We start from the raw sequence: 12,098 nt of genomic DNA on the forward strand, positions 1-12,098 counted from the left end.
GTCCGCCACCATTTAGGTACACTTTTTTTTTTTTTTACCCAGACGCTTTAGGCTACGTAAAAACTTATGTAGCCTATCACGTCGGTGTAAAAAACAAAACAAAACCTGCAAATGGCGGCGGTGGCAGCCAGTCGGAAGACCAGCCGCCGCAGCTGCCACTGCCGCAGCCGCCGCCACCGCTGCCCGGAAGATCCACCCCAGGTAAGTCTCATCCCGGGGGGATCCGCGGGGGGGCGGGGGGGTGGCAGGCCGTTCCGCCACAGATTTCGGGGGGCCGAATGCACTGGCATTTGGCCTGCCCAAGATCCGTGGCGGAATTCTCTGCCATCCCTAGGCGGAATGGCCTCCTGCCCCCTGCTCCCCCCCCCGCGGAATCCCCTGGGACGGCACTTTCCTGGGGTACATGCGGCGGATTCGGCGGCGGTGGATTTGGTGGTGGCGGCAGCTCCGGCGGCGGCGGGTGCTGCGGCAGGTGCGGCAGCGGGTGCGGTGGCAGTGGTGGCGGTGGGTGCGGCGGGTGCGGCAGGTGCAGCAGTGGGTGCGGCTGGTCTCCTGGCCGGCTGCGGCTGGGCGCAGCGTACGCAAATGGCGGCTGCTACAGCAGCCGCCATTTGCGTTCGCTATTTTTCGCCGTTCTAGCCTACGTAAATATTTACGTAGGCTAGAACGGCGAAAAATAGCGAACCCAAATGGCAGCCGCCGTAGCCGCCGCCATTTGCGTACTCTTTTTTTTAATTTTGCCGCGATAGGCTACGTAAATATTTACGTAGCCTATCATGGTTAAGTACAGGGACACAAACGGCGGTGGCTATGGCCGCTGCCATTTGCGTCCCTGCTGCCCAGTGGCCGGATGCCCAGTGGCAGGACTCCAGGGGGAGGGATGGAGAGCCTCCCCCCCACCACGAAGCAGATCTGCGAAACAGTAAGTGACTTTCATACATCCCTAACTCTACCTGTCATCCGGCCGGTTTCATTGCCTGTATACCTTCTGTAAACCAAGGTGAATTATGGGCTCCCCACCACCATAATGGGCACTTGGGAGTGATTGTATCGATGGCCCTTCCCCTGTAACCATTCCATAATGAGACCAAAGCCTCGACTGAATCGCCAGCCTATCAGCCAGACAATCCCCCAGAGCATTCAGGAATCATCAGATATGTGTCCATATCCATCTGATATATGGGTCACATTGTCACCCTCTGTTTATTAAACCAAGCCAGGCTCCTAATTGTGTATCTTGAAGGACATATTCAGGCAATGTAATGTCCAATAAAGAGACATGTGTACCATTAACCAACCACATAGATGTGAACAGTGGGGGCTCACATTTCTTTCTCCCCCCCCCTTGTCCAACTCTGCCTCTGGCCTTCCTGAAGACTTGATGAAAAGCACTACAAACTAAGGAGTAGCTTTTGCAGACATGATCCAAGAAGGACTTTCCTATCTGGACACCTGTCACCTGCACAGATTTTTGGCAGCAGCAAAACGTATTTATTCCCGGATCGGAGACCAGAAGCTAATGCTGATGAGATGGAGCCGAGATCAAAAGCATAAACCCTCTGAGGTGGCCAGATGCATCCTAAAGAGTATGGAGGACATGGATATGTGTAGGTGGCTCCGGAACAGTTAGGTCTTTAGTAGTGGGGTGATTTATTTGCCCCATCAGGTAAGACCACACCTCTGTGTAAAAGGAAGAGCACGCCTGCATGGAGTGATCTCTTCTTCTTCTTCTTCTTCTTCTTCTTCTTCTTCTTCTTCTTCTTCTTCTTCTTCCTTGAAATCACAAAGCAAGATGTTGGTGGCACTGGTTGGAGCTGAATATACATAGCCTAAAACGTCTGGGTAAAAAAGGCAGCTTCCTGGCTAGGAAAGCCACCGTGAATCACATGGCAGCCAGGAAGCCCATGTAGCCGAGGGAAACATAAAACATGACAACAGATCCTTCCTTGCATTGCAGGGTTATCTGTCCAAGGTGGCTGTGAATGTCAGAGTCAGGGATCAGGGGAGAAGTTCCCAGCCAGACGGTGTGGATGACAACCTGAACAGGAAATGACAATGGAGTTGGCCAAACCTCGACTTCAGCAAAGCTTTCGACGAAGTGCCCCATGATATCCTGATGAGCAAACTAGCTCAAAGTGGGCTAGATGAAACAACGATCCGGTGGATCCACAGTTGGCTATGGAATCGGACTCAAAGAGTGCTTATCAATGGGATCTTCTCAAACTGGGGAGAGGTCATGAGTGGGGTACTGCAGGGCTCAGGCCTGGGCCCAGTGCTCTTCATTTTTATTAATGACTTGGAGGAGGAGGTGCAGGGAATGCTGATCAAATTTACAGTGACTTTTAGGGAAATTTATTTATCCATTTATTTATTTAATGGCATTTTTAGCCCACCTTTCTTTGCTCATGGAACTCAGTGGCTTACATGAACTTCTGAGGCACTCTCCCATCCAGATAGCAACCAGATACAGATTTTATTTCTTTCTTTATTACAATGTGTTATTTCCTCCCTTTCCGGGGAGGAGTCCTGCCGAGGCCGCTTACAAGTAAGACAGCAATACAGTAAACAGTATAAAACCGTATTAGAATGGTTTTATAACTGGAAAAAGTGCTGAAAAGGGCAATGAAAATGATCCAGGGGTTGAAGCATCTCCCCTATGAGAGAAGGTTACAACAGCTCGGATTGTTTAGCTTGGAAAAAAGGAGGGTAAGGGGACACATGATAGAGGTCTATAAAACTTTGCACGGTGTGGAGAATGCGGATGGGGAAACATTTTTCTCCCTCTCTCAAAATACTAGAATCTGAGGTCATTCTTGAAGCTGATTGGTGGGAGATTCAGGGCAGATAAAAGGAAGTCCTTCTTCACACAGCACATAGTTAAACTATGGAACTCACTACCACAGGATGTAGTGATGGCCACCAATTTGGATGGCTTTAAAAGGGGGTTAGACAAATTTCTGGAGGAAAAGGCTATCAATGGCTACTAATCTTGATGGCTATGTGCCACCTCTTGAACCAGAGGCAGTGAGCCTATTTGCACCAGTTGCTGGGGAACGTGGGTGGGAGGGTGCTGTTGCACTCATGTCCTGTTTGTGGTTTTCCCACAGATAGCTGGTTGGCCACTGTGTGAACAGAATGCTGGGCTAGATGGACCCTTGGTCTGATCCAGCAGGGCTCTTCTTATGTTCTTAAAAGAGCAACTCTGGAGGACCTTCCCACAGGGCAGTTGATGACTGAAAGACCTGTAAGGGAAGGGAGGGAATAGTCCACCTGGAGGAGGTGCCTGGCATGATCTTTGCCTGCCTCTCTCTTCTCAGATCTGCTTAACCAAAGCAGTGTGGCTGAATCGTGTACTCTGAGACTAAGCCCTTGATCACATCATATTGGCCACAAAACCTGAATAGTTTAAAGGGCTCTGGGTAGGTCCGGCCCTACCATTAGATGGAAGGAGACAGTTGCCTGAGGCTTTTGGATGCCATGAAAAGACAGCAAAGGATTGGTTATTTTATGGGTATCTTATTTTTACTGCCAGGGAGGAAGAGAGGCACACGTGTGTTTTCCGTTTGTTTTTTGCTTCAGGAGACAACATGACGTGATTGGCCGTGGGCACTCTCTCCCATACCTAAGATGACAAACTGTTTTGTAAGAGACTCTGTACGAATGAAGAAATGTTACTACAAATAGAACCCTCTGTAAATATATGAGGAAAAAATAGGCAATACCTGTCAAATTCCTTGAAAGCACTCATCAAACTTTAAACTTTTATAAATAAGCCATTTCTTGCCCCTTCTATGTCAAAATTGGCACAAACTATCATCAACACACCTCCCCTATAGTGGTAAGTTTCAGATCAGTCTGTTGAGCTGTTTTATCAGTAAAAGCCATAGAACCTACTGTTCCCCGCATCCCTTGGATTTCCGATTATACTGGTGGAATGCAATTCAGCTGAATCACCCTTAATCGACGGTTAAAAATCGGTTAAAAAGCTGAATCCTCGACGGGGGGGAGGCGATCCGGTCCTCCCGCCCGGAATCCTGCCCGGCTGGCTCCGCTCTGCGGCGGCCACAGTTCGGGCCGCGGATGGGCTGCTGTGGACACAAATGGCAGCCGCCGTAGCGGCCGCCATTTGCGTCCAGCCAGGCTGCCGTGATAGGCTACGTAAGTATTTATGTAGCCTATCATGGCTGGGCAAAAAACCAAACAAAAAACAGCGTATGCAAATGGCGGTGGCTACGGCGGCCGCCATTTGCGTTCCCTATTTTTCGCCGTTTTATCTTACATAAATATTTACGTAGGCTATTACGGCAACAACAAGGGGAACACAAATAGCGTAGTGGGCGCTATTTGCATTCCTTTTTTCGCTGTAATAGCTTGTGTAAATATTCACGTAGGCTAAAACGGCGGGGGGAAAAAGGAATGCAAATGGCGCCCACTACGCTATTTGTGTTCCCCTTGTTTTTGCCATAATAGCCTACGTAAATATTTACGTAAGATAAAATGGCAAAAAATAGGGAACGCAAATGGCGGCCGCCGTAGCCGCCGCCATTTGCGTACACTGTTGTTTTGTCTTTTGCCCAGCCGTGATAGGCTACGTAAATACTTACGTAGCCTATCACAGCTGCAAGGTTGCAAATGGCGGCCACAGCTGGCCAGGAGACCAGCCACCGCCATCGGAGCCGCCGCCGCATCTGCCCCAGGTAAGTTCCGTCCCGGGGGGATTCCGCGGGTGGCAGGAGGCCATTCCGCCACGGATTCCGCTCAATGAAATCCGTGGCGGAATTCTCCACCATCCCTAACAGCAAAAGAGATTTAAAGCTAATCTAAAAAAATGTAACATAAGCATTGAGAGCTGGGAAGCTCTAACTCATGAGCGCTCCAGCTGGAGGTCAGCCTATATTAAAGGCACTATGGACTTTGAAGAAACATGAGTACAGGGCGAAAGGGAGAAACCAGCTCAGCGGAAGGCACGTCAAGCAAACCCTCACCGTGATCGCCTTCCCCTGGAAACCTATGTCCTCACTGTGGGAGGCTGTGTAGATCCAGAATCGGCCTTTACAGCCACCTGCAGACCCACTGCTAGAGATTGTGTTGATTGACCTATCTTCTTTGAATCTGTGTAATCCTTTTAAAGAGTTATCTGTATAGACTCTGTCTTTGGAAGGCAATCTTACTCGGTCATGAGTGATCGCCATGATGATGAATTGGGAAATCGATAACAACTGGGTCTGGTGGGAAGATCCCACCTCTTCTGGATGAAAGAGGTCCCTTTGGGGGCTGAGCTGGTGATTGGTTAAGGGAAATCTGCCCTGGGTTGGTGTGGCTGGGCCTTAAAAGGAGGTTGAGGGAGAGGCATGGTATCTCCCTTTGTCAGCGTGGTTTTGGACCTGCTGTCAGCTGGATGCTATCCTGGGAGGCCCGTACCTAGGTATGTGGAAGGAGAGGCCTGCTAGTTCGGTTATTTTGCTTGGGGGTGCGGTATAAAGGCTCTCTGCATCTGCTCAGGTTTCCTTGCAAGTGTTCAGCTTTGTAATCCTCTGCACAACCTACCACCTTCACTTCTCCTCTTCCCTGTATCCCTTCCCCGATAACGAACAGTTCTCCAACTCCAAGTTGGTGTGATCCTTTGTGTTCAACCTCAGTGCTAAATTCAGTGCCTCTTGGCAGGAGAGGGTGGTTACTGGGTGTCTCTGGGGGCTTGAGGCCAGGGTTGGCCTGTCCTACCTTGCAGGGACGTTGGGGTTAGCGCCAGCGTTCCTTCACAGCATCCAAGCTGGCATGACTGCGATCGATTTTATCTGCAAAGGGCTGCGCAAATTGGTCACAGCGGGCTATGATGTGGTCCACCTCTCCTTGTTGCGTGCCAGAGAAGAACAGGTTTCCGACCAAGCCCCACTGGGCGACTCTGAGTAGACACAATGGTGGCAGAGAAATACAATTTCTTCACCACCCTCATTGCCACCACGTAGGCTTTCAGATGAGCTTTAGCCCGTCTTCAATCGGACTCATTCTGAGTTTTCCACCAGTATCACTCTCGTCCACATCCCACTTGTGCCCACAGCACCCTAGAAAATCAGGTGTCAACCGCCTGGGCCATTTCATTTCTCTGATCCAGAGATCAACAAAGGTGTCATTTTATTTATTTATTTATTTATTTCTGTACTGCCCAATAGGCAAAGCTCTCTGGGCGGTTCACAAAAATTAAAACCATAAAGTGCGGCATAAAACAGTATAAAATATGACGCTTAAAACCACAATATAACCGTACAACCAGAATAAAACCTCGCAGCAATGAAGAGATTTAAAATACAGATTTAAACCACCAGAGCTAAAAGATTAACATGCTACCAAGCTAAAATGCTGGGAGAATAAAAAGGTCTTCACCTGGCGCTGGAAGGAGTACAATGTAGGTGCCAGTTGAACGTCTCTATGGAGCTCGTTCCACACCGAGGGGGGCCACAGCAGAAAAGGCCCTCTTCCTGGTAGCCATCCGCCTCACTTCCTTTGGCAGGGGCTCCTGGAGAAGGACCGCTGAGGATGATCTTAGGGTCTGGGCAGGCACATATGGGAGGAGGCGATCTTTCAGGTAACCTGGCCCCAAGCCATTAAGGGCTTTGAATGTTAATACCAGCACTTTGAATCTCTTGACTGCTAAAGGCTAATATTACAACACTGGAAGGATACAAACTCACCCCCTATAAAGCAATAGGTTGAAGACCTGACAACACTAGCAACATTTGAAAGAGTGGTATATAGGCATCACTTGCAAATGGACGTATATCTGGATATCTGGTCTGCTTTGACTGACGTTTTTGTATAATCCACTCATTTTTTATCCTTTTCTTTTCTATTTTTAGAATATTGCAATATTTGGAATTGAGGCCTGTAAAGCATGTAGCTATACTTGCAAATTTCTTTTGGGGTTATTTTTGTTTTATTGGAACGCACAACAGCAACAACAAAACAAAGGCTTCGAGCTGCCAAGGTGACAAGACAAATCCCAAGAGCCACCAGAAAACCATATGGATCCATCCGTCTCCTGGGGCGGACCATCTTAATTGCAGAGGCTCCAAGTCCCAGAAAGTCTAAACCCCACCAGGTAGTGATCTGTCCATGACAACGGAACTCCCACGCTGGAGGCATTCAAGACCAGGCTGGACAGCCACTTGTCAGGGATGCTCTGACTTGGATTCCTGCATTGAGCGGGGGGTTGGACTGGATGGTCTTAGCGGCCCCTTCCAACCCTGCTATTCTATGATTCTATAGAGGAAGTTTCCCCACCCCCAGATCGACATCCTCGCATCCCACACAGAAGAGCAGATCCCAAGTGTGCCCTGCTGAAACGGTGCAGTGTGTGTGTGTGTGTGTGGGGGGGGGGCTGTTTGCAGCTGGATGGCACGGAGCAGACCCCAACCTATGATTCCGAGGGGGGAGTCGGGGAGGAAGGCTCACCCCTCATTGGTATGGGTCCCTCCCACAAAGGCAAAGCCTTGGTATTTCCCCCACCTCATCCCAAGGCTGCACCTTCCATTCTGTGTCCTCTCCACGCATCAGCCCCCCCACCCCCCTGGCCATCTCTCCAGGTTTATCTCCCTGCCTGGAGAATGCAGGTGGGTGTGCGCACTATTCCCTCCCCCTCCCCATTTTTTTTTTTAAACTTTCCTCGCTAGGGAGCAGGGCTCCACTTATTAAGCGCTGCAGGCAGGACTGAGTGGCAGAATCCGCACCCGCCACCCTTCTCTCTTCTGCAAAGGGCCATTCTTCGCCCCTATGAAACTGCGGCGGCACTTCCGGCTCCCGAGCGAACGTGCAGCCCCGTTGGAGAGCGCCCGATGCAAAGAGAAAGGGACGGGGGCACCACAGAGATATGGACCGTAGAGCAGCCCGTCTCGCTCTGCGCGAGGCTCCTGCCTGGTGCTCAAAGGGAGCCGGAGGCGAAGGCTGTGTGCTTTTCATCCCCACCCCTGCCCTATCTCTATGCCCTGTGGTGAATGCGCTGGGAATCCGGCCTCCCCGTGAGTTTGCCAGGCGAAGAGCCGAAGGACGACCGGAATGTCAGGTGGGAAATCATCTCCCCCTCCCTCTTTTTGAAAAATCTGCCTCTGGCAGGAGCGTTGCTCAGATCGCCCGCCCTTGCAGGGCTGAGTGGCAGAATCCCCCCCCCTCCTCTGCCTGGCCTGCAGGCCTGCAAAGCGCGAGTCTCGGCCCCTACGGGACTGCGCCGACACTTCCGGCTCCTGAGCGAACGTGGCCCCTTTGGAGAGCACTCAATGCAAAGAGAGGGGACGGGGGCACCATAGAGACATGGCCTGTAGAGCAGCTCCTCTCGCCCTGCCCGGTGTCCAAAGGGAGCGGGCGTGAAGGCTGTGTGCCTTCCATTTGTGGTTGTTCAGTCGTTCAGTCGTGTCCGACTCTTCGTGACCCCATGGACCATAGCACGCCAGGCCTTCCTGTCCTGCGCTCTCTCCCGCAGCGTGCTCAAGTTCATATTCATTGCATCCGTGATGCTATCTAGCCATCTCGTCCTCTGCCGTCCCCTTCTCCTTTGGCCTTCAGTCTTTCCCAGCATCAGGGTCTTTTCCAGGGAGTTTTCTCTTCGCATTAGGTGGCCAAAATATTGGAGCTTCAGCTTCATTATCTGTCCTTCCAATGAGCACTCAGGGTTGATTTCCTTTAGGATGGACTGATTGGACCTCCTTGCAGTCCAGGGGACTCGTAAGAGTCTTCTCCAGCACCACAGTTCGAAAGCATCAATTCTTCGGCGCTCAGCCTTCCTTATAGTCCAGCTCTCACAGCCATACATTACTACTGGGAAAACCATAGCTTTGATTATATGGACCTTTGTCGGCAAGGTGATGTCTCTGCTTCTTACTATGCTGTCTAGGTTGGCCATAGCTTTCCTCCCAAGGAGCAAGCGTCTTTTAATTTCATGGCTACAGTCACCGTCTGCGGTGATCTTGGAGCCCAAGAAAGTAAAATCTGTCACTGCTTCCATTTTTTCCCCTTCTATATGCCAGGAAGTGATGGGGCCAGATGCCATGATCTTCGTTTTTTTAGTGTTGAGTTTCAAACCAGCTTTTGCACTCTCCTCTTTCACCCTCAACAAGAGGCTCTTGAGATCCTCTTCGCTTTCTGCTATTAGGGTGGTATCATCTGCGTATCTGAGGTTGTTGATAATTCTCCCAGAAACCTTAATTCCAACCTGTGATTCATCCAACCAGCCGTTTCTCATGATGTACTCTGCATATAAGTCAAATAAGCAGGGCGACAATATGCAGCCTAGTCGTACTCCTTTCCCAATTTGGAACCAATCGGTTGTTCCATGTCTGGTTCTTACTGTTGCTTCTTGACCCTCGTACAGGTTTCTCAGGAGACAGGTAAGGTGGTCTGGTACCCCCATCACTTTCAGAATTTGCCACAGTTTGTTGTGATCCACACAATCAAAGGCTTTAGCGTAGTCAATGAAGCAGAAATAGACGTTTTTCGGAATTCTCTTGCTTTCTCCATGATCCAGCGAAAGTTGGCGATTTGATCTCTAGTTCCTCTGCCTCTTCGAAACCCAGCTTGTACTTCCGGGAGTTCTCGGTTCGCATACTGCTGAAGCCTAGCTTGTAGGATTTTGAGCATCACCTTGCTGGCATGTGAAATGAGCGCAATTGTGCGGTAGTTTGAACACTCTTTGGCGTTGCCCTTCTTTGGAATTGGAATGTAAACTGACCTTTTCCAGTCTTGTGGCCACTGTTGAGTGTTCCAGATTTGTTGGCATATTGAGTGCAGCACTTTAACAGCATCATCTTTTAGGATCTTAAATAGCTCGGCTGGAATACTGTCATCTCCGCTAGCTTTGTTGTTACTAATGCTTCCTAAGGCCCGCTTGACTTCACTCTCGAGGATGTCCGGCTCAAGTTCACGGTCTCCTCGTGAGCTTGCCAGGCGAAGAGCTGAAGGGCGACCGGAATTTTAGGCGGAAAATCATCTCCCCCTCCCTCTTTTCGAAAAATCTGCCTCTCGATCGTCCACCCTTGCAGGGCTGAGTGGCAGAACTACGGGACTGCGCCGACACTTCCGGCTGCCGAGCGAACGTGGCCCCTTTGCGGGGCGCTCAATGCAAAGAGCGGACGGCGGCGCCATAGAGATATGGCGGGTAGAGCAGCTCCTCCCGCTCCGCGCTAGGACCCTGCCCGGTGCTCAGAGGGAGCCGGGCGTGACGGCTGTGCGCGTTGCGTGCATACCCCACCCCTCCCCTCCCCTCCCATCTCGAGGGTCCGTGCCTGGAGATCGGCCTCCTCGCGACTTCCCCGCAGCAAGACCGGGGCGCGGCAGGAATTCCGGGCGCAGCATCCCGGTGAGAGCAGGGGGCAGATGGGGGGCGGGGAGGCGCCCCCTGCCCGGCGGGGCTGCTCCGCGCCAGCAGCTGCAAAGCGCGCCCGGGCTTGCACGGGGTGCGACGCCCGCCGGGCCTGGCACCCGAGGCAAAGAAAAAAAAGGGGGGGGTCCCTGGGGGCAGAGAGCCCAGTGGGGGGAGAGAGGGAGCTCCGCGCCACCTCCGCGCATCACAGCTCGGGGAAGGGGCGCCCCGCCTTTCCTGGCGAGGCGCTCCAGTGCCCATTTTTCTCCCCCTCCCAGCCTGCTGGAAGCACCTGGCGGGGTCGTCCCATGACGTGATCGGTGGGGGATTGAGGACAGGTGGAAGGAAGGGCTGCCTCGCGCAGCGCAGAGTTGAACTGTGGAACTCGCTGCCGCAGGACGCGCGGACGGCCACCCGTTTGGACGGCTTTAAACGGGGGCTGGACACGTTCCTGGAGGAGGAGGCGATCCATGGCTGCTAGTCTTGATGGCTATGTGCTCCCTCCAGGACCAGAGGCAGTGAGCCTGTTTGCACCAGTTGCTGGGGAACATGGGCGGGAGGGTGCTGTGGTTCTCATGCCCTGCTTGTGGGTTCCTGGTCAGCAGCTGGTCGGCCGCTGTGTGAACAGAATGCTGGACGAGATGGACCCGTGGTCTGATCCGGCACTCAGGCTCTTCTTCCACTCTTAAGGTTTTTTGTTTATTGAATAGGCCTTTGGTCTGATCCAGCAGGGCTCTTCTTACGTTCTCATGTACTCCGCTCAAAGCATGCGCAGATGTGTGCGTGTGTGTGAAAGAAAGAGAGGGAAGGAAGGAAGGAAGGAAGGAGAGGAAGGATGAGTGCAGGCTGGTGGGTCTGATGTCAGTGGGGCTGTGAATCTGCTCTGGGTTTCAGTCAGAACCCGAAATGCTTCAGCCCCTTGGACAGCTCCGTTACAGTTCTGACTGGTTTGGACTGCAACCCGGAGCAGCTGCACAGCCCCATTGGCATCGGAGGCACCAGCTTCCACTGGAAAGAAAGCAATGGACCTGGCTCCCTTTTTGCCTTGTAAAGCTGAAGCCAAGGCAGAGACTGGAGAAAATATGCGCTACGCAGCTGCGCCCAAGGCTGCGAGGAGACTCTGTGAGGGAAGAGGAGGGGGTCAGAGTAGGAGGGAGAGAAGGGGGGCACACGGAGAGAGACTTCTCAGCCGTTCATAGCCCCAAGACTTTATGGTTATATTTGCAAAGGGATGCGGGGACGTCTTTCTCATCATCTCCTAGAGAACATCTCCCGTTTTTATCAGCGCCCAGAGAACAGGGGTTATTAGGCGGATTGTTGTTCAGTCGTTCAGTCGTGTCCGACTCTTCGTGACCCCATGGACCATAGCACACCAGGCCTTCCTGTCCTGCGCTGTCTCCCAGAGCGTGCTCAAGTTCATATTCATTGCATCGGTGATGCTATCTAGCCATCTCACCCTCTGCCGTCCCCTTCTCCTTTTGCCTTCAGTCTTTCCCAGCATCAGGGTATTTTCCAGGGAGTTTTCTCTTCGCATTAGGTGGCCAAAATATTTCAGCTTCAGCTTCAGTATCTGTCCTTCCAATGAGCACTCAGGGTTGATTTCCTTTAGGATTGACTGATTGGACCTCTTTGCAGTCCAGGGGACTCGTGGTAAGAGTCTTCTCCAGCACCACAGTTCGAAAGCATCAATTCTTCGGCGCTCAGCCTTCCTTATAGTCCAGCTCTCACAGCCATACATTACTACTGGGAAAAC

The 12,098-nt window shown here is 51.7% G+C and overlaps 1 protein-coding gene across 1 annotated transcript in view; it reads left to right on the forward strand.

Annotated features, from left to right (window-relative positions):
* Window positions 1–12,098, forward strand: part of LOC146356565 (uncharacterized) — a 227,624-nt gene that overhangs the window by 202,735 nt on the left and 12,791 nt on the right. Inside the window, 1 exon segment of the mRNA XM_084830189.1 lies at window positions 1,789–1,794. Coding sequence (XP_084686315.1) covers window positions 1,789–1,794 — 6 coding nt within the window.

This window comes from Heloderma suspectum, chromosome 2 (assembly GCF_057233095.1).
Source record: "Heloderma suspectum isolate Gila_16-S chromosome 2, 16-S_ref, whole genome shotgun sequence".
NCBI lineage: Eukaryota > Metazoa > Chordata > Lepidosauria > Squamata > Helodermatidae > Heloderma > Heloderma suspectum.